The sequence below is a fragment of the Globicephala melas genome, chromosome 9, assembly GCF_963455315.2.
Source record: "Globicephala melas chromosome 9, mGloMel1.2, whole genome shotgun sequence".
Taxonomy (NCBI): Eukaryota; Metazoa; Chordata; class Mammalia; order Artiodactyla; family Delphinidae; genus Globicephala; species Globicephala melas.
In genome coordinates, this window is record NC_083322.1 from 2,383,249 (window position 1) to 2,409,081 (window position 25,833).

Here is a 25,833-nt window from a genome sequence, read left to right on the forward strand (position 1 = left end):
AGTCAACAGGATAAATGCGTGTTGCATGCATGCGTGTTGCGTCAAACACGTAAATTATATACCCTAAGGCAGCACCGCAGACTGCACACAATTTAAATAGTCCTTCAAAGATCAGGTTCCATTACGTGCCCTTAAGATGAAGAATAGTTTAAAAGAAAATCATGCTAGCAAGAGGTCTACTTTCTAGAGTATATAAATGACTACATACAGAATATATTAAAACAGCACAACTGTGTGTCCACTCTGTGGAAAATATTAAAATTCAAAGACTACATCATGTTCCTTTTTAAAAGGCCTATATTTTTCTACATACCTTTCAAAGTAAGTAAAACAAAACAGCAACACGAGGCCTTTTTACATTTTAGTTGGTGAGAAGTAAAAGCAAAAAGCAGCTTCTCACTAAAAGTACCTGCTCTGCCTCTGCCCATCTTAGTGAAAAGACTCCTACCAAAACACGGCACAGAAAAGAGCGAGTTAAGATTTTCTGCACCTTCTCTAGAAAGGGCAGCTTACACGTGTAAAACCAATGATCCTTCCCAACCACACGCTACCAGAAGGTATACCTGGGATCCAATATGAATCAGTGAGTTTTGTTTGGTTCTAGGACACAAAACCATGGGCACTTTAAATGAGAACAATTAAATAGGTTGTAAAAAACCTTACACAAAATCCGTAGGATTTAATAGAAGTCAAGGCTGACTGCCTTTGGAGAGATCGTATTTACCAATGTCCAAAATAATGCATCATTCACAAGTTTTAAGAAGAGTTGAGAAGGTTAATTGATAAAATGCTCATTAAATACAATGGAGTATCTAAATTTTCCCTCTACGGATGTGACTCCTGTGGCTTCCTTCATGGGGGGTGGGGGCATCTCCTGGTCCTATTTCGCCTCACCCACCCCCCTTCCCTCTGTTGGTTAATTCCCTTTTAGAATTCTGTCACTTAAAACCCTGTAAAAAATCAAATACCTTTCAAGCACCCCACCCCCTCCCCCAACAAACAAAGAGAAAGGAGCTGGGCTGTGGGGGGACGGGGCAGGGCGGGGCCTCTAGCTGACTACAGGAAAGTGAAAGCAGCTCTACCGGGGTGTGAGGGAAGCCCAGAGACGCACCAGGAGAGCAAGGGCAGCGCGGGCCTGCGCCCGCCGGGGACACGCTTCTGGACAAGCGGCCCGCTGCCTCTCCAGGATCTAAGGGACAGAAGGGAGGACAGAAGCCCCCAAGAGCGGCTCTAGGTGCTCTGCACACAGACCTTGACCAAAACCTGACCGTCCCCAGGAGGGGACGACGAGCACATTGAGCTTACCTTCAATTAAACAACAAAGAAATTTAAAAAAATAAGAAAACAAAAGCCAAACAGAACAAAACAAAAACCAGAAGCCAAAAAAAACACACAAAAGAACAAAAAAACAAAAAAAAAAACAAAAAAAGAAAGTGACAGGTTCCCAAAACAACACGGCCTCAGTTCTCATCTACCCTCCACGCAAGCCAGCCAGGCCTCCTCCTGTCCAAGAGCCCGGCGGTCCACCGAGCCCAAGGGGCTGGGCCTGGCGCGGACGCCCCTCCTCCAGCCCGGGCCGCCAGCGGACATCTGCCGAGCCCACCGTGCCCGCCGCCCGCCCGCAGGCCTCCCCACCAGACCGGCTGACTCCTGTGCAGAGCCAGCGTGTTAGAATAAAGCCTCTGATGGACCCTCGTTAGCACCCCTCCGTGCTACAACTCTCCTCGCCCCACTTCTAGGCTCCTTCTTCCCTCACCCTGGACACCTCCTCCCAGCCTCCTTCCAGCAACAAAGTCTGTTTGCATAATTAAGCCAAATGCCCTTTAAAAAAAAAGACCCCTTTGTGCAGGATCTAAGCTGTCACAATTCAGAAACACTACAAAACCAAGCATAAACAATTGTTTATCCAGGACCTTTACAAATCATGAGAAGGAAGACCCCCAATTAGAAGTAGTTATGATGACGCCCCCCTCCCCTCCCCCCGTCCCCTCCCCCGCCCTCCCCGGTGGGGAGAGGGCACAGACACCTACTTAGCATGCTGCCTGTCCAGAAAGGGGGGAACCCGCAATATTTCTTTTGGAAAAAAGAGACGATATTTCTCCTTAAGAAGGATATCAGTATAAGAATTTAACAAATGTGGCCAGACCAACGGTAGTGCAAGGTTATGCTCAGATAAGTAGCTAAGTGAGCTTCTGTTACAGCATAAGATCAAAACAAGATATAATGCAAAAAGAAAAAGCACCTCAGGTCCACACAGTCACCTACTGTCTTCACCTTATGAGATATACTGATATTTACTGGCTTCTTGAATTTGTGAACAAATAATACACAGGTCAGGATAAATGTATTGACTTACTACCATCTTTATAAAAATCGAATATACACACAAACACATCAACAGTTATGGAACTGCAGCCATTAAACTTTGATAAGACAACACAAAGGAACTAACAAATAGCTAAGATGCTGCTGAATTGAAAGCATTTCCAATAACATTTAGTTTTAAGAGGTCCATATTTACATGGTTGTTAACTGCTCCTGCATACCCTTTAAATGCATGATAACGAAAGAACAAAGATAATGGTTGCAGCAGATCTTCCAAGAGGGTTCAGCTCACCGTGGTCTGATTTCACTGCGAGAAGTGCACCAAAAATGGAAATAACGTTCCTTTCTAATTCTGCTTCTTTCTTTCCTTTTCCAGTTTCCCTCAAGGAAAGCAAAGCCTTTGTTCCCAGGCCTGGCTGGCACTAACAGAGCCCGTGCCCAGGGGCCGTGTGCATCAGGAAGCGACCGCGGGAAGCCTTTCTAACCAGTCCTTTCCGGAAGGCCCGGCTCGACTAGGCCTTTCAAGAACTTTCTATCAAGAGAAAGCTTACTTCTCTGTGTGCGTAGACTGTTACAGACACACACCTGTTCCGGGGCACCCCTGTCAGACTCAGACAACACAAAAACAGACCTTAAAGTAGCCATGAGGTCTGCCTTGAACAAAGGTGCCCAAATAGGATTCGTTTCTTACCACTAACTAGAAGAAAGTACGCCTGAATGGCTACTTTTCAGAGACAACATGCAGATTTTTAGCTTCACAGCCACAACACACTCAGACTATTTCAAAAAGCGGTCAAATTTTGTATACTCAGCTCACTGCGTCATTAAGTCCTCGGTGATAAAATAAGTCCATTAACTGTAAGCCTTCCTGCTGCCCAGGGCGGGGAAGTGGTGTGGGTCTCTCCTATGTGGTGCCTGCATGCTACCCAACTCACCACTTCAACGCGGCTCTCCGTGGACTGAGCTCCTAACCTGTGAACGCAACTTTATCTCTACCTGTGAGGACGGCGGCAGCGGCCACTGGCCATCTGGATGCTCCGCCGGAGCACCCGGGGCCAGGCTGGCACACACCACCACCTCCCAAGGGTTAGGCAGGGGCTTTCTGGAGCACGGGTGGCCAGGCACCTCAGCTCAGGGGGGCGAGGGGGTGTTCTAGCGTGTTCTATGAGTGCCTATAGTTTCCCGGAACCGAAATCTTCTGAAGAGCAGTCATCAACACCCACCTTCACATTCCAGACTCACTCCTAGCACACGGTACCACAGTGGAATCAATGCTACAGGAAGTCTCACAGGGTCTGAAATGCTCTTCTCTGGTTCTGGTAACTTAATTTGAAAAAGTAATACAAAATTTCAACTGTGAAAATAAGAAGATACAAGTTCACGTGACCTGTGTCTTAGCTCCCAAGAGAAGGCTGAGAAGGAGGGACGCCTTGCTGCAGCGGGGGCTGCCTGCTCACATCTGGTCCTCGCTGGGCTAACCAGACGCATTAACCGGTGGTAACAGGCTTCTATTTCCCTTAATTCCATTAATAAATCTCACAGGAAATCTTAGGTATAAAATATAGCTAAAAAGTCTGAGTATGCCCCGGTATCATTTGCTCAACTAGTTCAGGTCCACATTAGAATCAATCCAAAATAGTGAAACTCCTTCATGAGCAGAAATACAATAAGGCACTTTTTTCCACATTTGCCCAGAATGAATTTTACTACAGATGACTTTAAGGGGAGGAAGCGTCTCTCACCTGAAGGAGCCTACCCAGCATCCCAGAGACACACTGCGCCACACGCCACGGAGAACGACAAGCCAGCGCAAACATCCCCTCGCTCTCGGGTCCACTGAAGGACAGCGCAGCCCCTGCTCAAAAGGCCTTCAAAAAAGAAAATCTTAATCACAGATTGCCCAAGAATGTTCTATATGCGTCACAGAGCCGGTGACATGAATATGCCACTTGGGGCTGCACTTAAAAAGAGGAAAAAACCAAACAGGCCTGCGAAAGCTTCAGGCTGTCCTACCCTCCTCACCTGGCAGGTATGCTACGCTCGCCTAGCAGGGAGCCCAGCGAGGGCTGGAGGTGAGGGCATCCGGACACCTGCGCTCAGCCTGGGGGCGTGTGACGACGCCCAGCAGCACTTCCGCCGCATTCAGAACGAGTATAAAAGGGGGCGCTCCCTTTGGAACTAGGACTATACAGTTGGCGCTTTTGGAGTATTTACAAGAAGCAGAATCGGCCACACAATTGGCACCACTCCCAACCACCCTCATACCCTGCTTTCCAGGATATGCAACTGCCAATCATAATCACCCGAATTTTAACCTACGTTTTTACAAGAGCCTTTTGAGGGCTTTCTGAGACGGTAAAACAAGTGAAGCTGGTTGAGAAAACGCTCATCTAGCCTGCACTGAAGATAAGTGCAACCATTATCAAATATTCTTTGCTGTGAAAACTACTGAGAATTTGTGACGTTAATGTCTTTACTCACTCTAAGTCGCTGTAATCGATCATACATAAGATCACGAAGAACGATGTCTACATGCATTGTAAGCACTTTGAAAACATGAGAAAGCGAAACCTGTAGTTCTTTGTGGTGACAAGAGAATGTGAAGCGATCTAACACCGAGTCGAGTCTGCCGCGTCCCGTAAGGTCAGCTCTTCTGGAATCAGTGCTGGGCCGCTGGGCGCTCCGGACGACAGCCACGCAGGGCTGCGGACGGAGAGACCTAAGCTCGCGGGGCTCTGCGCAGCAGCTCCCAGGAAGAAATTCCACAGCGCGTGTGCAGCGTTACGGTCAGGCTCTCCTGCCAGAAATCACTCAACAATCAGGGCCACATTTATGTGGGACAAATCTATCATATGCCTGTGGGGATTTAAAGAAACAGTGACCATTAGGCTACCTGTGCACATCAGCAGCCACGGGATCAAGCGGAAGAAACATGCAGACTGACAGAGAGGATCCACCACACCCGGGGTGACCACCCACGTCACAGGAGGCGGCGGCGCGTCTCCGCAGAGACAGACAGCAGGTGGCAGCACAGACTCCTCCCATCTCCCACCTGTCACCAGGGGCTCCAAGGCTACCTGTGGAACTTCTGCTGAAACGCTAACGCATGGGCGGGTTCCTTGAACTTGGCTATGGCTTTCCGCTGCTGGGGAAGCATCTGTAAACTCTGAAGGAAGATGACAGAAACACTTTAGAATCCTGTTGTATGGGGTGTAATATACATATAACATACATACATACATTCATACATACATTCATTCATTCATTTTTATACATCAGATTTAATGCAAAATTTGAGTCCAGGCTGACACTTAGATCACTAAAACAAACTAATTCTACCTCCCTGGCAATTTTTTGTAATCTATCCAGATAATCTATCCAGCAACAGTGCTTCGCTAAGTCACTGCCCTGAGCAGCAGTCGTTCGTGTCCTCACAGCTTGGTGTTAAGACCTTCCTTCCATCAGGGGGCTTCCCTGGTGGCACAGTGGTTAAGAATCCACCTGCCAATGCAGGGGACACACGTTCGAGCCCTGATCTGGGAAAAGCCCACATGCCGCGGAGCAACTAAGCCCAAGAGCCACAGCTACTGAAGCCCGCGTGCCTAGAGCCCGTGCTCCACAACCAAGAGTAGCCCCTGCCCGCCGCAACTAGAGAAAGCCCGCGCGCAGCAACGAAGACCCAACGCAGCCAAAAATAATATATATATATATATATATATATATATACACACACACACATATAGATCTTCCATCATTTGCCCTGTCAGCCACCCAATCTTCTCTCTAAACCTTCCTGGGGAGGCCCAGGACAGGTGTCCTTGGAGAGTTACTTTCTGCTTTCACATCTTCCTGTCAGGCGATTTTCCACGGGGCCCTCAGTAAGCTTTTTAAAAGCACAATACTCATCATACAGGAGGAACTGCTGTAAGGCAACGGGACCCCACGGTCGGAGTGGGTAGTTATCTCCTAATTATCACTGGGGTAAGTTAAGGGTTTCATATATGTAGGTGGGCCACAGTGAGGGGCAGCTGTGTCTGTGGCAGCCATCAGCATAATTTGGTCACAGTCTGTGCTTTAAAAAGTCTGAGAGAAGCGGCATCTTAAATTAAACCTTTAGGGGACTTCCCTGGCGGTCCAGTGGTTAAGCCTTCACCTTCCAATGCAGCGGGTGCGGGTTTGGTCCTTGGTCGGGGAGCTAAGATCCCACATGCCTCGCAGCCAAAAAACCCAAAACATAGAAGCAATACTGTAAGAAATTCAATAAAGACTTTAAAAATGGTCCACATCAAAAAAAACCTTAAAAAGAAAATTAAATCTTTAGGATTTGAAACAACCATTCCTGAGGCTACTATTTGCAGTAAAAACCAAGTGAGTTCATGAAGAAGATGGATCCATCAAGTGAAGAGACTGGTGCAGGGACAGTGAACTTTCACCTGGTCCTCCCTCACACTTGCCCTGAGGACAAGGGGCAGCTCTGTGCTTCCCCGAGGCCTGGGGACGTAGGATCCTAGGATTCGGGAGGGATGCGCCGGAGGAGAATTCGGATTTCTCAGCCGGTCCCACTCTCCGGAGTCTGATCCTTCTCAAGCATTCTGGTGACTTGCCATGTGTGTCTGCGGCAATGAGCAAAGTGGCAGGGGGGCCTTGCTACCACGGGGACACAGCCTGAGGAAGTAGCAGAGGACTCAGTGGCGGGGAACCGTCTGCTGTGTCTGGGCTTCTGTCCAGTGACGTTTAACAGCCAGAAAAAATATCTAATGGTAAAACACAACCCTTTAGAAGTGTTCACACACGTGGCTGTTTCATTGTAAAGCATTTGTTCAAAGACCTACAACAAAAGCACATAGCCAAAGTATCAGTTCCTTGAAATACGTTCAAACAAGGTAAACTGGGGGCTTCCCTGGTGGCGCAGTGGTTGAGAGTCCGCCTGCCGATGCAGGGGACGCGGGTTCGTGCCCCGGTCCGGGAGGATCCCACATGCCGTGGAGCGGCTGGGCCCGTGAGCCATGGCCACTGAGCCTGTGCTCCGCAACGGGAGAGGCCACAGCAGTGAGAGGCCCGTGTACCGCAAAAAAAAAAAAAAAGTATACTGTATATGAAATAAGCACTCTCCATTTTAGTAAACACAGAACTCCCATGAGTAAAACATGACCAGGAGAGCGCTAAAAAAATATTCTTTCCAAAAAGTTGCTTTTCAGTGCTTCACACAGAAATAAACAGTTTCAAGTCTCCATATTACATGGCACTAAGGTTTACACACAGGCTCCCCTCGGAGGAGCAGTCAGATAGTCTGGGGCACATCACCAACCAGACCCGGACCAGTGCAAGGACCAGGCCCGGAGGTGACAGAGGCAGCCACTAGGCTGCAGTGAGCTCCGTCTGCCTGGTTTTCTGAAGCCAGTTTAGTAGATACTAGAGTTTTCCTCTTCTTTCAGATATAAAAACCAGACGCAAAAGATTTTTCTTGATGATTTCACTTATCATTAAGTTAACTGGACAAGTAAAGCTCAGCAACCTGGTCTTTAATTAATGCCATCAATTAACTTCTCTTGGATACACTGTCAGCATGCGGCTTTTCTGGCCTCTCAAATTCGTTACTTGACAAAGACCTGTTTTCTCTGCCAGCCCCCGCTTTCGGCTCACGCCCACTCTGTGCCTCATCCTTGAACGATCTCCAGCTGCTGAAGCTCTTCTGGAACTGCTCCTGAAGAGAAAATGCAAGAGGAAATGCCGTGCTGTCCTGTCACCACCAGAGGAGGCCAGAGAAGGACGTGGGTAAGAGCCAGCTTCAAGCCCAGGTCCAACCCAAGCACTGCAGCAGAACCTCCCGCCAGGCCCTGCTTTCTGATTCCATCTCAGGCGCCTCAGGCACCCTTTTCCTCTTCCGGCCACGTGGCCGCAGTGCTCGAGGGCGCTGGGGTGTAGGCACAGCTCCGCTTCTTCATGAACTGCGGCCAGCACTGTGGCAGTTCTTACCACAAGACTTAGGAGAACTTAACCTAAACTTATTTTGTCCAAAACTACAAAAATCGCTCGATTAGGAACAGACAAGAAAAAACTAACTTGTTATGATACCACAAGTGATTATCCACACTCTACAATTCACAGATAGAATCTGGATTTTGAAAATACTATGCTCTTCTTTTGAGAAAAAGCATGTCAAGATGTCATTTCCTCTGGGTGATTTCACAATGTGGAATGAAGGCATGAAGCTTCCTCTTTACCATTTACCAATTTATAAGGTAAGAGGTAAGAAGATAGCTTATCTGTATCTAAGTGGTTTAAAGCTCAATTTGATTGAGAAGGTATCAATCAAGAGAGCATAAACTTTCAATGAAATTTTTTTTTAATATTTACTTATTTATTGGCTGTGTCAGGTCTTAGTTGCGGCATGCAGGATCAGTTCTCAATAGTCAACAAAAGTAATAACACTGTCTTAAAATTTGTTTTCTGTCTGTTCCCCTTTATTGACATTTCTGCACCCTTTTCCAAAAAACAAAACCTATTTTCAGATATAACACTGAATTGCTAAAACTGTCAATATTCAACCATTTCTGACCTACCAAAATGACAAGTATTAGCGATCACTTTATAGCGAAGAGAGGAAAAGACGCTGTCCACTAATAAGCTAAAAACTTATTATGATCACCAGCTTCTACTTTGAAAATATGTGCTTCTGCTAATCAGTAGCCCACTTCCAAATAATTGAACACTTCAATTCACCCAGAATGAACGAAGAGTTAAACCTTGTCTCCAGTCTACACACTCACTCTGACCCCGCCCCATCTCCCCCACAAATATGGTACTGGCCCTCGGAGAGACAGGCTAACTTGCCCACGCCCACCCTGATATACTTCTCATTTTTCAGAGACAAGACATCTGCAGAAAATTTGAGAATAACTGTGCTACTATAAGTAGCAAAATACCTGTTAAAATACTCCTTTAGTCGGCCGCTTCCTTTGTTTATATTCAGCCATCCCATTCAGGGCCATTTGACTGAACTGCCACAAGGCGCTACATTAACAGTAGAAGAGCTGTGACAACCCACAATTTAAAGTCCAGAAAAATGTCCATGCTGTTCAGAACCTTGGCCGTTTTTTCCCTGATTAGGAAAAGTTCTTCCTCTTTCTAGAAAGAGCTTGTGTTCATGTCCATGTATACTAATAAATTACAATATTATGGGGATTCTTTCTTTTTTTTTAACATCTTTATTGGAGTATAATTGCTTTACATTGTTGTGTTACTTTCTGCTGTATAACAAAGTGAATCAGCTATACATATACTTATATCCCCATATGAATGTTAAGGGGATTCTGAAATGATTCTGCAGTCCTGAAAATCAATTAAACTATTCTCCCACTCTGGCCAACAGTTCCCAGCACCTTCAGGAATCAACCTAAAGCCAAAAATGATATTGATATTAGTTGTTTTAAACAAGTGAAGTTGCTCAAACAAGAGCCCCACTGATCAATCATTAGACATCTACTCTCTCGGGCTCCACCCCAGACCTGGTAAGACACCCTGGGTTGGGCCCAGCCTCCAGGGACAGCTTGGGAACCATCGAGGGACACGTACCAGGTCTTCCTTTCTCACGCGATGGCACCTGCACGTGGTGGTGGCAGCTGGCCTATGCCCATTAAATCTTTCCTTCTCCAGCCTCGCAGCCGGGCTCCTCGAGCCAGTCCTCGGGCAGCATGGCGCAGGATCCCTTCATTCCGGACCCTTTCTGCACGCAGCCCACCCGACCCTCTCGCTGGTGACGGGGCAGCGTCTCAGGCCACTTCTCGCGGAAATCGACGACTCCTCCAGTGCCTGTTCATATTGAACTAATCATCGCAGCGTGTGTGGTCTTTTTTGATGCCGATTCTGTTTTTTCCTCGAGTCCTGTGTTGGGGCTTCTTGTGTCCACGGCGTAAGTGCTGTTCTTTCTGCTCTGATACAGTTTAAAGACATCCTGAGGCCCTCCTCTTCCACACTCACCTTCATCTTGTACAAACGTGTCCTGCAGGTAAGAGCCCATGTCTTATCACATGGTCTGCCTGGAATCCTCTTTTTTCTTTTGGGATTATTTACAACAGTGTTTTCAGAACTTTGTGTGCGAGCCTCCAATTAACAGTTTTTCCCATCACGGTTTCAGATCATGCGGCCATGCCTATATTTTCTTTAAACCTCGTGATGTCGGTTTTCAGAAAGTCTACATTTGACTATGCCTGGTGTTTTCCTTCCCAAACGTCCTGAACTTCAAAATGACTGAACTGCTTTCACTGAGATCCCAGCTTTCTCCACATCACCCACCAGACATCCCTGGTCAGTCAGAACCAGACGCAAAGAAGGTAAGATGGTCTCATCCCAGAAGGCGATATGTTCTAACATGACCCCAACTTACACGACTGCTCAAAAGGGCTCCCCCTCACTGGGCGGCCCAAGATACCCACCAGAATGAGGGCTTTCCAAGTGTCTGGTTCCCTGGAACTACCGCATTGGGAGCTTGGCAAACTTGGTGGGTCCCGGACAGCCTCTCCTCAGCAGCCTGAAGCGAACCCCCCAGAGGACTCTGCTCTGGGACAACAGGCCGCCTTTCGAGAGCACACGCTTTCCCCCTCAATGGCATGTGGAGGCCTCCATGTTTCTTCCATTCCCCCTTCCGGGTGACGCCAGGGAACAGTGAGAGAGGTAGGAGACAGCGTTTGCAAGCTTGTGTGGTTCGTGAGACTCACGTAGGTGAAGTACTTGGTTGGGAAGCTGCACACCAATAAACGGCAGACCTGGGACCAAAACCGAAGCCCTCTCTCAAAGCCCGACACTCGCTGCCGCACTGCCGCGTCCCGGAGGGCCCGGCAGCTTCGAGAATGAGCCGCCATGGCCACTCCGGTCACTCGGGCTCTCGGTTTAGCGACTACCTTCCAGGGTTGTTGGAGAAATCAGGAAAGAAGCCAGGGCAAAGTGAACAGCACAGTGCCAGGCACGTGTTGACCTAATCTAAGCCTCAGCCGTTGTTACTGCCGTTGCTCATGGCCAGCGCCCGCCTTTTTATTTTAGGAAAATACTTTTATTTTTACACCGTGGAATTTCATTTCTCTATAGGATAACACAGTTTTCTTAACAGTTTTAGGTAAAATCCCTCAAACAGGGAAATAAGGATAACTAAGCAAAGGGGCTCAGAAGTTATAACTACCTTACTTCCTGACCCTAAGAGTTAATTCGACTTCAGTCTTCCGGAACGCAGCGGGAGGCCGCTCTGGGGGAACATGCGCCGGTCACCGGAGGGGCACCTGCGCGAGACTCACCTGTCTGTGGAGCCCCCATGCCCCGCACAAGTCAGCCTCCCGGAGCCCCACGTGCACCCAGCCGGCCCCTCCCTTCCCCAAGAGCAAGACCCCCCCCAGTGTCCGGGCAGAACCTTCTTTCTGATTCTTTCCCTATCACTGCTAGAGAGTACCAGGTGGGCTTATTCTCACTGCACCCTCTCACCTGAAACTCTCAAACACGCTGCGATGTCATTTCTACCACTGGTCAGAACACTTCTACAAAATTCTATCATTTTTCCTTATTCTGTCAGGGAGACTACAGATAAATGTCTTTAAAAAGGACTCTTTAGAGAGGCTTATGAGAACAGGTTAAGGGGACAGCACACTAACCGGGGAGTGACGCCGCCACAGAAAACAAGCAGAGCTGACGTGCTGTTACTGCCGTTCCCATAATTAAAGGCCCAAAGGAACCGGCCTTCCTGGTCCAGACACCACCTCTTGCTGTTACACTAAGTGAACGCCAGGTGGCACCACAGCCCAGCCCACCAGAGACTTGACACACGTTTCTTCCTCAGCCAGCGCGGCGGGCCGGGAGGCCTGGGTCCCCTAACCCTCCCTCTGAAGTGCACTTATACTTAAACCACAATGAAGTCTTGTTATAAACGCCTTTAAAAAATTTATACCTAGCAATATTATTCTTTAGCTATCTAATGCTGGCAGAAGCTTGCTATCGACAGATCAGTTTGTTTCCGGACGCGCAGGCTCAGCGGCCATGGCTCACAGGCCCAGCCGCTCCGCGGCATGTGGGATCCTCCCGGACCGGGGCATGAACCCGCGTCCCCTGCACTGGCAGGCGGACTCTCAACCACTGGGCCACCAGGGAAGCCCTGTTTGTTTTTAAATTGAGTAACTCAGCACTTTGTGAATGCGGTGCTTAAAAATCTATAAACTCTCCCTCAAAACCATTCCACGGAACTAAGTAAGACTGGCAAGAAACGAGAGCTCTGCTTTTTGCTCCCTGGGATGGACGAACATGCCCTACTAGTAAGTGCCAGATCCATCCATCACCCTCGGGGATTCTTTACGGTGGCCTTTTCAGGGTACCTGATGTAACTCAGAAAACACCACTCTCATTTTCCTATCTTCCTCTCCCTTTCGAGTTAAGAGAAGCCCTTAAAACACTTGGCATTGTTTTTGCCTGGCTTTAAGTGCCCTCAGTTAAACTTTACTTAACACAATGATCTCTAATCCTTCTTTCCAGAACAGGAGAAAAAAAAATAAAAAAGGCAAATGGGAGGAAAGACGGCCCCCAAAATGCAGAACTCAAAATTCAGTTTTTAAGATGGATAAAACCAAGGTTAGGTGTTTTAGCAGTGGCTCCAAGCTAACTTCTGCAGGGCAGTCAACCTCACGCAGTGCTGTAAGCAGCAAGAGCACTGCCCTTCACACTTCTTGAAAACTGAATCACATTCAAGGATGCTCAAGAGAATTATCAAGACTACGTAGGAAGAAGCAAAGCCCAGAAAATGAGCCGGTCACACGTGGAAAGCAACAGTGCTACCACTTCCCACCCAAACACAGACACCAGGAACACGAGGCCCCAGAGAACAGACTGGACTAGGCCCCAGGTCTTTAACTCCAGGATCCCTGGTGAACTGTGATTTGACCCCAAGTTTTCAACCGCCATTTGTTTGAGAATCCACTCAGGATAACCATATTTTAATTTATCGTAATTTAACCATATTTCAATGCATCGTAAGTTCTCTAATGCCAGTTCTGTTCCTGCAAATTAATCCGTGTTATGACGGACTGTCCAAGGACAACTCTCCTTGGCCATGAGCTTAATGCCTCTTGATGACTGACAAGCCGCTCCTGACCATACAGCTGGAAAACTGACCCTCCTAAAAACAGAAGCCACGGCCTCTGGCTAACGTTTCACTATTACATACACATGAAAACTAAGCTTAACCATCTCTGAGAATCCAAGGATGAAGGCAGAAGTAGTTAAACCTAAACAACGAAACCATCTCAGAAGGGCTTCCATCTACACCTCACTCTTGTCAACACTCAATGGTAGACGAAGGCTTAAAATACACTAAAAATTAATGTATTGTACTTAATGTAATTAATGTAATGTACTTGTGTCAACTCTGTTTCCCCATGAAGCAAGAGACCTTAAAAGAAAGCACTCTGTGCTGTGTTCTTTTTTTTTTTTGGCCATGCTGCTTTCGGGACCTTAGTTCTCCCCGACCAGGGATCAAACCTGTGCCCCCTGCAGTGCAACCACTGGACCACCAGGGAAGTCCCCTTTCTGTGCACTTTTTACTCAGAAATCTAACATTCACATCCACGTCCTACGATTTGCATCAAACATCCTTCCCAAGCGCTCCAGCCTCAGACATGGGTCCTGGCGCAGGATGGAGGGCTGTGCTGCTCGGGGGGGTGGGCGTAGGGGGGTTGCGGGGGCGGGCGGGAGGTGGGGAGCTGGCAGGAAAGGCCAGAGTTGGGGACTACAGACACGCTGCTCAAGGAAAACCAGGTCTACCCACTGCGCTGGTTTGCCTCCAGGGCTCCAGAGGCTGGAGCAATCAGGGACTTCAGTGGCAATTTCTGTTTACAACACAACTGGAGACCCGTCTGCAGCCAGCTCGGCAGAGACCTTCACGCATTTAGAATTAGCCAGTTTAAAACTTAAGAGACCAAAATATAGTCCACATTATTTCACATTTGTAAAGTCTAAAGCAAGTTCCACAGGTGTTAACATGTGAGGCTATTTCTGAAAATGAAGGTCAAAAGGCTAGATACTTTAAAATGTTAAAATTGTTACACACAAAACAAGTGTGTGATAGAGCAAAAAGGTTGTGTGTTTGGGCGCATATAAGAACTTTAGGATAATATGAGGGTTTCAAAGGACAATCTGTTCGGCTAGAATAACTATTTCATAAGGTTTCTGAGCACCTGATAATTTCCAAGTAATCCAAGCCTAAGGCAAAGTTCTGGCATCAAGTGTGCACAGCAGATAAAATACTTGTCCTTCTTCTCAAGAGTACTGTTTTACCATGAAGTAACCAACACAAACGCATCTTAAATGAAGAAATAACCGAGTCTTGGGAAGGACAAAGGGCACAGACAGAACGGGCCCCAGGTGACCCACCTGAATGGGTCCTACTGACATCAGCAGGCTCTTGAGCTGGGCGTCAGTAGTGGAGGAAGAAAGCCCTTCAACAGACACGACGCAGGGCTGAGGCTTGCACTCCACCACCCGGAGATTCTGCTTGTTCGGCATCAGGCGGCCCCGGCCCATCGCACCTGCCATTCCCCGGCCTCTCCCGTGCATGATGACCTGGCAACAACAAAAGGAACTATTCAAGGTTGAAGCTTGGGGTTTTTTTCACAGCTACTAAGATACAAAAGTGAACAAATCAGAATCCATTAAAATACACCGTGAACGACAGGACCTTCTGTAGTTTTTATCCACTATCAGAAAAGGGTTTAATGTCTAAATAAGACCACAGTACCCAGCAAACTGGAGTAAAAGAAAAGGAAGGAAAAGGAAGCAGCAAAGTCTGCACCTATCTTGGTGCCAAGCATGGTACTAGGTAGGCACTTTCTGTGCTACCATCATCCTGTAGACGAAGCAGCAGGATCACAGGGGTTCAGAAACCTGCCGCGAGTAACACAAAGATCTGGGTCCAGTCCTTAACGGCCCCGGAGCCCAAATTTCTCCCACTGTACCACAGGCAAACCCAGCGGGGACCAGGGGACTGTGTATGGTGCTCCCCACAGCCGCCTCCCTGTCACTGCAAGCCACAACACTACGCACCCTGGAGGGCAGAGTCTGCAGCAGGAGTCTCCCACTGGCTGCACCGCTGCGCATCACACTCCTCTGCAGGGCTTTCAAAACAAAACCAAAAACCCCAACTACAACGACTGAGTGCCCCTGTCCCCCACCGAAATTACAACAGCACTGGCCTAAGGTAGGACCCAGACCTTAGCATTTTTTAAAGCCGTCCAGGGCTCAAAACCACTGTTCTTGGATCTTTTAAACAAGAAGGAACCGCTGAGCTTTCCCGTCTTTTCTAATCCGGAAAGTAGATAAAGCGCCAGTGCCCCCAGACCAGGACAGCAGTGAAACGCAGACGCGGATGTGACTGGGCTCACTGCGCTTTCCAGACGTCCTGCCCAACTCTGCCCGAGAGTCGGGTAGAAAGAGCCAAAAATGACCTCCCGCCCCATCACAGAGAAGGGCACAGAGGAAGGCAGACAGAAATCAGAATGGAACCCTTAGTACATGAATGGGTGCCACATAAAGGGAAACTGAGAAAAGAACGCAACACTTCGGAACATTCCACAGGAGGCGACACAACTACTCCTGTGAAGTGAGTTCCCAGAGTGCAAAAGGGTATTTCAAGAGAAGTCACATGGGAAAACACCATCAAAAAGTGCAAGTTTCACTGCCTGGAAACCAGCAGTGTGTTCTATAACATTAATAACAACATTCTCTACCGAGTGCTGGCTCACATTCCAGGTATCTTCTTATAAAACCCTCGCAAGAGCCCAAATAAGCCAGGAAAGATTACTGTCCTCACTTTTATAGGAGAGTAACCGGAGGCTGAGGATGAAGAAACACGAGTGCTTTATCTGTGTGTACAACAGACTATGGGGGGGAGGGGTGTTCTACGATCTTTCTCATAGCATACCCAGGGACAACACCTGACCAAAGAAAATTTAGACTGGAGCAATTTTTAAAGAGTATATCTGAAGATACGACTTAATGTGTCTGTGCCTGTGCCACCTGCAGCAAAAATGTCACTACTCTGTTTGTCCCTGTATCATAAGGTATTTATGAGAAAATAAATCTGGAGTAACTGAATTACTTCAAAGAACGGTCTTCAGGCTAACACTACTCCTTAATATCACCTGCAAGGCAAGCAGAGAGGATGAACTGGCAGAGTTCAGAGCTTTCTAGAAGAAACTCAGAGCAAGTATTGTTGCTCCTCTTCCACCCTAAGGTCATCAGGCAAGGGGCATCTGGCTTCTGCGCCGAGAGGGGACCTTGCTGTCGGGCAGAGAGGGGGCCCTTGGGAAAGCTACAAAGACACCCTCACCAGAAGCTGGGGGGGTCCCCACCAGGACATGATGGGATAAGGGGGACGCTCCTCTCCTCGGGAAGGTTAAATTCACAAGGGGTACTGGATGCCCACACCTCGTCTCCCACACTGAGCTCGGAGAAGGAAAACACACCCTCGACCCCCAGAGCAAGGGAGGGAGGAGGGAAGAGCCGGGGGGAGAGGCACTTTCTCGGGCAAGGTACTTCACCCCCAAAGGCTTCCCATCTGCGAACTGGGGTGACGAGGAGGAAGCAGTCTCTGGAGGAGCAGCTGGCAGGGGAGGAAGGAGCGCTGGGCTGGGCTCTGTGCAGGGCTGTCCCCAGAGCACAGCTCAGAGCTGCCCGAAATACCCGCAGCCTGGGTTTAGGGTGATTTCCCAGCATCGTACCACTCAAAATGTCACAAGAGGAAAGCGCTTTTGTGAACACGTTAGCTTTCAAAGCCAGGGCGAAGGAAACTATGGTTGGTTCATCCACAATCTGAGCACTCCTGCTGCGCCAGGCACTCCCATCAGTGGGTTCACGGGCTCCGCTCCTGGGGCAGGGGCAGTAACAGGCAGTACCTTCTTGGCCGGGTGAATTCCTTGGATGCTCTTGATGCCTGGAGGGCCGGCTGAGTGCACGTGGGCCCCCACCGGAGGGTGCTGGGGCTGCTGAAGCGCCCCCTTGGTCAGCGTCACCTTGCGGGCAGGCTGCTGTCTCACTTCTGGGGGCTGAGGGAGCCGTTGAGGCTGGCCCTCCAGGTGAAAAAAGCCATCGCTCTCTCCTCCCTGCTGAAACCAAGGCAGCACGCTGGTCAGTCTCCGCACGAGCAGGCATCCCTCCCCAGCATCGGGGTCCACCTCGATCAGTGCTCAACCGAGAAGCACAACCGTCAAGCCTGCCATTCACCAGGGCCACGAAGGAAATTTCTTACTTGACGGGGGTTTGGGTTTTAATAGTATTTTTCAAATTTAAAACTAAGATCTTTAATTACTGTACCCACTCAAGAGGTCTATAATTACTAAAGTAAGTGCTGTTGAGTTCAGTGAAATAGTGCTTGACTTTAAAAATACTTCATACTCGACATGCCTTTTCCATTTTCATGAGCATTCTTGTGAAAATCTGACAGTTTGTATAGGCAGTGGTTTTAGACTTTTAACTCCCACTCAAACCTAATGAAAGCGGGTCATCATCCTGACTCGCCCCGCTTTCCCCCGGCGCTGGTTGTGAATCCCAGGCGCGCCCCAGTGCCTTCCTCCCTGCAGATACAACCCTGAACACTTGGGCTCCCCAGAGCGCCCGCAGGCTGAGCAGCACCCTGGTCGCCCCTCTTCCTCTGAGTCACAAGTACCCACACGTAGGCTGGCCTCCGGCCTCAGTCCTGTTTGGAACAAGAGCAGACCAGCCAGGAGTCTGAGAAACTGAATGAGGAAATTCTAGAAATGAAAGAGTTACTGGAGGCCCAGACAAGTCCTCCCCACATGGCGGACAGGGAACTGCAGGGGGACAGCAGGAAGAAGAGCTGAGGAGGGGTCTGAGGGGGCAACGCACTCACAGCTCGCCGGCCAAGGGCAGGGCGGGGTGCCGAGCACCACCGATCCCTGAGCGTAGGCTGAGCACTAAGCTGGGCAGCGACAGGGCTGCCTCCCAGGAGACCAGGTGAAGAAATGAAAAGCCCAGGCCCAAACGGATCCTCTGGTGAATTCTATCAACTGTTTAAGAAAGACAGACTCCCAATCTGGTTCAGAAAACAAAAGCAGAGGGACAACTTCCCCACTCATTCTCTCAGACTTGTATTACCCTTTTACAAAAGTCAGACAAAGACATCAAAAGAAACAAAAGCCACAAAAGAATATCCCTCATACATATACATGAAAAAGATTCTCACCAAAACACTAGCAAACTAAATTCAGCAACGCAGAAAAAGAATCATACACCATAACCAAGTAAGATTTACCCCAGGAATGCAAGGTTGGTTTAACTCAAAAATCAGTTATCAGACCACATCAGTAGAGGAAAAGACCACATGACCACCTGCACTGATACAGGAAAAGCACTCATAATAAAAATTTTCAGTGAACTAGGAACAGAAGGGACAAATCAACCTGACAAAGGAAATCTACCAAAAATCGACAGCTCACATCATGCTTAGTGTGAGACTAGTCACGGGTATTCGACCTGCACGTTAGTCACCTAGGGAGCTCTCGTGTGTTAGTGTTCCTGGCCTCTGACCCAGAACCATCCAATTAGACCCTCTAGAGCTGGAACCCAGACATGAGCATTTTTTTGTTGTTTTTTGGGGGGTTTTTTTTTGCAGTACGTGGGCCTCTCACTGTTGTGGCCTCTCCCGTTGCAGAGCACAGGCTCCGGACGCGCAGGCTCAGCGGCCATGGCTCACGGGCCCAGCCGCTCCGCGGCATGTGGGATCTTCCTGGACCGGGGCACGAACCCGTGTCCCCTGCATCGGCAGGCAGACTCCCAACCACTGCGCCACCAGGGAAGCCCCAGACATGAGCATATTTTAAACGCTCTTCCAGTGATGTTTTCCAGCCAGGGCTGAGGATGGCTGAACCAGGTGGTTGCCCCCACAATGTTCTGTGACTCTGTGACTCTATAATGTCGGCTATAATTGTCTGAAATGTGATCCTGCTGGGCGTTATTCCAACCTGATGGGAGACTGTTCCCCAAATGAAAACGGACGCACTATGGAAAGGCAGGCCGTTCTGCAGGACCAGGATCCACATGAAGTCAGACTGCTTCTTGTGCTTCTTGAAACTTCTCCATTACATCTTTCATCCAAAAGGTGTCAGCAGGTACCCCAGCCAGGCAGGGATGATGGCCTATTCTCAGCACACAATTTTTCAAAGTTCATATCTTGAAAAGCTATGTGAACACTCTCTAGTTTTGTATATGCTTGAAATTTTCTATACTAAAAAGTTGAAAATTTTAAGGGTATACACCACATATTCGTATCTTTAAAAGCCAGTAATCCATCACTTATTAATTTACTTAAAATCATATTCAAATTATGTTAGTATAAGATTCATAAATTCACTGTTCAAATGTTAAGTCTCACTGTTCTTAAACACGTCTCTTTACATGGGCTGACACCTCACACTAGCCCCCAGGTCCCACCAGAGGCTGTGCCATAGATGCAGGTGGCGCTGGGTCACTGAATTCTCCACACAGCTCAGCTACCTAACAGTCTACTGACTGATTCTCCACCGTCTACCTTTTTCACTAATGTGGATAAATGAACTGGCTATTATGTATGGTTTAGAGAAACCAGTGGCTTAGACCTGGGTGAGTCTGTTTTTGTTTACCAAGCCAAAATTTCCTATGCATATAGATGGCAATGAGATATTTACTGAATAAAACAATCAATGGTAGATCAGGCTTCTAAAAACTACGTAGCTCTGAATGTGCTATTAAAAAAGAGATTACAGTATCAGAATACTAGGTTATAGCCACTGTCAATTAGTACATACGTATTTACTAAATGCCACTGTGATACTAAAGAGGCCAGCCTTCAGTTCAGCACTGATACTGGGTGCACCAGAAAACATACTGTCATGCTGTACAAATCGGTAATCAGCTGGTACATGTGGTCTGAAAGGAATGATGTCCATATATACGGTAGACAACATGGTGAATATCGTTGCAGATATTTTCTTTAGCAATCCAGAGCTAAAAACGTAGATGATCTTAAAATAGAAAACAAAAAAAGAAAAAGAGAAGAAAAAGGGAATTCCCTCGCCACCAGTGGTTAGGACTCTGTGCTTCCACGGCCGGGGGGCCTGGGTTCAATCTCCAGTTGGGGAACTAATACCCCACAAGCCGCGAGGAGCGGCCAAAAAAAAAAGTAGATGATCTAGATAGTGAAGTTTTATTTAAAAAGAAGAGCTTGCACCAAAAATAGGATATTTGCCTATTTTTAAGGTATACACTGTGTGTATGTATTTGGGTGATAAATATGTAACGCTGTGGTGATCTGATGATTTTTAAACTGGGAATTAAGAACAGAAACATTTAGTCAATAAACACCCCAAACAAAAATTCTCTTTGCTGTTATTCTGAGTTAAGAGACTGGTGCTAATTTATGTCTGACAATATTAGGTCAGAGGAACACCCTGAAAAACAAAGTTCTAAACTTTTATTTTCCTTTCAAAACAAGTTTACGTTTTAAAGTAAGCTTGATTCCCATCTGCGGTTCAGAAATACAGGTAGAGTTATCACAAAAAGCCTCTCCATTTAAGACTTCCTAGGAGATGGCCTGAGAAGACACAGTAAAGGACGTCTGTGATCAGAGCGCCTGCAGGTCTGGACCTCGCCGCCTGGAGGTCTCCCCGCTCCGTCTGCATCTCACAAACTCACGGGCACGGTGAGCACCCCTACTCCTCCCCGCCCGGGGAGCCTCAGCAGCCGCCAGCCTGACCTGCTCACTCGAGGGGGCCCCCAGCATCTCTAACCCTAAGGTTTCCCAGGCCACGTAACTGCTTTATTCTTCTTCACAGCGTTAATCACCACTCACAGTCCTGTCACGCTCACGAGAACGGGAGCCCCGCGGGCAGCACTGGTCGCCACGCATCCTCGGCTCAGAGAAGAGGACCGAGCCCTGGGCAGGAAGACGACAAGCACTTGGTGAGTCAACGATGAACAAGAAAGAGGGATGCTTCAGGCAGGGATTATAACAAAGGCCCAACTTTTGGGAAAAACTGCTATCGTCAGCTTACTGACAAGTGACGGGAAGGTCTGGGTAAGCTCTGGAGTTACTTATATTCAGGACAATGTTTTACACCTTCTACAGCTACAAATGATGTAATAAACTTTATAACAGAAATTTCCAGGGCACTCTAGGCTCTCCATCACCATGCTGAATGGCACCATTCAACATGCTCCACTCATGGGAAGATGGATGGAGTTGTTTGCTGAATGTCTTCAACTTGACAAGTAGTACACTAGGGTCTGTACAGAGACTGTTTTCCTTCAATCCTCCCTCAAGGTAAATATTATTATTCTCACTTTCCGAATGAAAAACCCGAGATCCTTGGTCACACAGTAAGTGCTTTTAGGACTTCCTGTCTCAGTGGTTCCAAAGCATGGACTCCACACAACCTCGTAGGCAAGGAGCTTATACTAACATAACTATTTTTAGCAGGGTTAGAAACAAAGGGACTAACCATCATTCAATTAAATCATTTTAAGGAAATGAAGGTTTACTATAATGCTCTGCTCTGACATTTTTCTGGAAACCATGCTGAGGACTCAAGGCTTAAATATAAGTAATGTTATTTCATTTTGTAAGAAAAGCAGTTTTTTTTTCAATTGAGAGAACAATTATTTTCTTTCAAATTAGCACAACGAAAAGCTAATTCTTAGGATAAATTTTAAATCCCAGAGTTATTCCGGTTAACACTAGGCAACATTCAACCTACTAACTTCTAGGCTGTGGCCAGAAACATATTTTTTACACCTACTCTCACATTCTCACAGACACAGAAAAAAGGTGAATGAGAACCAAGCCAAACTGAACCCGCCTATTTACTTAGAAGTCTTCTACAACTTGTGCATATAGTTAACAGCACTGAAGGAGATTCCAAAATTATTACTTATGTAAATTTTAAAATACTGTCGATTCAAATCAGGACTTTCAGAAACCTGAAAGTTTCATTAAAAGCTTATTAAGTTACATTATCATCTTAATGTAAGGGAATAACTAGTCATCTGTGGATGGCAGATTACATTCCATTCAAAGAAAGGAAATCCACTTTGAAAGTGCATTTCTCTAGGGTAGCACAGTTCCCTTTTAAATTCTTTGCACAGCAGTGTGTTTAGACATGATTTTAAATACCTTTTACTTCCTCCAAAACAGATGAAGAGAAGAGGAGTTTGACCTGTCTTAGGCCAACCTGGAAATATTTCCTTGCTTTCTTCTGCAGATAAATATCTTTTAATGAACACACTATAAAAATGTCTCTTGAGGGCAGTTTTTCTTAAATATAAAAGGCACTTCCTGAATTAAGTAAGCTTAGGGAACACTTTTTACCAGCTTAATCGTTAAAAAAAATGAGGTTTGTAGCCACCAACATTAGCATGACAAGTTTATTTATAACAAATTGTTTAAATGTATAGATAAAAATGCCCATTGATATTGTCAGGGTAGCCTGCAATTTGACAGATCAAATCTTATTTTCATTCTTAAACACCATGAAGAAGTGGTATCGCTGGCTCGCATTCACTAGTGAGCAAATTGATTAATCCCTCTCTATAGAAATCTCAACTCTCGATTACACCTATCAGACGTTAAGCAGCATTATTCTAGAGTGACAACACTTGACAAATTCCCCAACCATTTTTCTCAGCCTTTGTGGCCCTGCTAGCTTGTATTAACCCTGATGAAAAATTAATTTTCCTTATCTTCTTCTAAACCCCAAAATCCAAATCCGCCAAACTGGCAACTCTTTCTGTAAAGGTATTATGAAAACCTCTAAAAGATTAATTGCATGTCTTCAGGTGACATTAAATTAATTTCTGTACTCACGACAGACATTTGATACTCCGTACTGAGAGGACAGATAACATTGTCGGGACACAGAGAAGGACAGTGGTTAGGGTCCCAGGGCAGCCTCTTATGAATTCTCCTTTCGATAAGGCCTACTTCACTGTCATGTCAATGCTGCTGATCTGCCAGCCCACAGACCTCACGGAGCAGGTTTCTATTAACTACAACAATGCTGGGCCTGGCCCTGTGATCTTTAGAAAGCTCGCCCAGAATCTGGACAATAAATGATATATGCATGCTCTACGAAGTTTCTAAACACAAATACATTTCATGCTCTAGTCTGTCTTTGAGACTACTACTTAAAGGAGAAAAGATAAAATAAACAGGCTAATAACATTCTTATTCAGGCTCCTGTGTCAATTCCCTAATTAAACTGCTGCAATATGATATGAGGTGAGGACACTTCACATGGGCAGTGTCCATCTATTCTACGCAATAAGCTATCCCTCCACACGCAAGCATGCAGAACGTGTAAAAGCAGCAACTTAAATCTAAACTGCTTCCTATAAAATTCCAGCAACAGGTCTACACGGGCTGGACTGAAACAAAATCCTTAAGGTTAAAGGGATCTCACAAGTGCTTGCTTGGGCTTCCTGGAGAAAAAAAGGATTCAACCGGTAGGTGCACCAGGATTTCGCCTTATGGTGATAACACGGCACAGTTATTCAAGTGCTCTCTCTCTCTCTCTCTCAACATTCTACCTTTCTGAAACTAGTTAGGTTTGGGCAATCTTTTAAAAGCAAAATTAATTGGCCTTTGGAGAAATATACCAAAGCCCTGAGCCTGTGAGGGGATCTGATGCCCCAGGATTCTCCAATTTCTACAGCACAGACCTACCAATCTAAAAAAAGGAAAGGACTGCTAGAAGTGAGACTGCGGTTCACCCAGCAGCAGGGGCCCACGAACTCTGGCTTCTCCAGCAAGAGCGCCCCCGTACGGATGAAGCTCCAGACTCTGGAAAGCAGACGCTTCCAACCTGCCCCGGATGGGCAGCTGGGAAGGACCTACTTCAGAGCGCTAGGCGACTTCCCGGCGCAGGTGACGAGGCTCCTATTCTTGGTAGCTGTTCGAAGTGAGGAGAGGGAAGTTACCCAAGACGCTGGAGAAAGCAGATTCCTTTTCTGCTGGAGAAGGTGGGTTAGCAAATCCTGATTCCTAATTACAAGAGAATTATTTCTGATTTAACCACTGATTTCGCTCTGAAAGAAACACCATATGCCTAAAAACACCTATAAATTCACGTGTAGACATTCTAATTCATTAAAACTGATGCCTGTCCTCTAATGGACAGTAGTCTATTTTGCCCACATGTTTAAGAATGCTGAAAACGTCATACCTCTAGAAGTTATCAGTTCTTCGCACCAAAGTGTTTCAAAGCTCTTAAAAACAATTACTTATGCACAGTAGCTTCTCCTCCAAAAGAAGATTCTAGAATATACATCTTATCAAACAAGCGATTAATCAAGATTCGTGCCCCATTTTTCTTCCTCTCTTATTTGCCTTTCGGCCATCTGACTGCTCATCAGCTCCTCTAACAGGGAAGTGATCAGGCAACAAATGAGGCCCAACTACAACCAGCCACGTGGCCACTCTCCCCACCAGAGAGGAGAGGGATGGCAGGACGAGAGGGAACCAGGGGTCAGCAAGGTGGGAGTCTGGGCTCTCACCTCCTTGGACAGTGGTGCCTTCACACCCACCCCCACTCCCCGTCCATCTGGGCAGGGCCTCTCCTGGCTCCCCTACCTGTGTCAAAGAAGCTTCTCTTACACTCAGCTTCCCAGAGGTGTTTCTCTATCACAAGCCCACTGCAGTTCTGTCCTTTACTACCCATTTCCAACTCACTTTCATCTGACTTGCTTTCTCCTGGTCCTCTAGCATGGCATCAGCTCTTGGGTACTGCCCAAAACCATGGCATCAAGTCAGCTTCCACCAGAAGCCAATGAGTCAGGACAGCTGAGTCCTCCAGCCGTGGCCAGGCAGCTTGGCGAGTCACAGAATGACATACACAACGTGAGCCTTGTTCTGCCTTGGCCTGGAGCGTGGGTCTCCCCAAGAACGAGTCATCACCACAGACTCATCAAACAGCCAAATGTACAATACAATCGCATCTTGTAAACTGAATTAACAAGGATTAATGCTATTTCTGGTGTTATACTCTGCTTACTAGTGTCATCTAAATGTCTACAATATACAGCTGTTACTTTTATAATCAAAAGTACTGTGGGGCGGGGGGGGGGAAGGAAACGACAACAACACCACACTGTGTTAACTCCTCCTCCTTGGATATTTCCATAAAGAAACTGTAAAAAAAAAAAAAAAAGAAACTGTAAACAATACCTGTATTTTTAAAGGGAGAAGCTACTAATTTTCTCTATTATTTCAACAAATGTTTCTTAAATATTTATAATGTATTTGAGACAAAAAATGAACTGAAGTGGAAACCCAGCCTCAGTCAGGAGCAGTGACTAGGAGACAGCTCCAGCAGTGGGCAGAGAAGGGCAGGGCGCGGCGGGGGCGTGCAGGCGCCGAGAAAGGGCGCAGCGTGAGTGTGGATGGAGCGGGGAGACAGAACTACAAGAGCAAGGCGGCCAGACCACGGAAAAACA

General features: G+C 47.0%; 1 protein-coding gene across 9 annotated transcripts in view; it reads right to left on the reverse strand.

Annotated features, from left to right (window-relative positions):
* Positions 1-2,000: 2,000 nt before the first annotated feature.
* Positions 2,001-25,833, reverse strand: part of RBM33 (RNA binding motif protein 33) — a 113,874-nt gene continuing 90,041 nt past the window's right edge. For 3 of the 9 annotated variants that reach the window (XM_030854325.3, XM_060305045.2, XM_030854332.3), the window contains 4 exons: positions 17,247-17,453; positions 14,728-14,916; positions 5,403-5,491; positions 2,001-5,181 (listed from right to left, as the gene is read on the reverse strand). In XM_030854325.3, coding sequence (XP_030710185.1) covers positions 5,133-5,181; positions 5,403-5,491; positions 14,728-14,916; positions 17,247-17,453 — 534 coding nt within the window. In that variant the 3' untranslated portion in view covers positions 2,001-5,132. Of the gene's footprint in view, positions 5,182-5,402; positions 5,492-14,727; positions 14,917-17,246; positions 17,457-25,833 lie in introns of those variants that run through there. The other 6 variants (XM_030854324.3, XM_030854328.2, XM_060305044.2 and 3 more) reach the window with 4 other exon arrangements.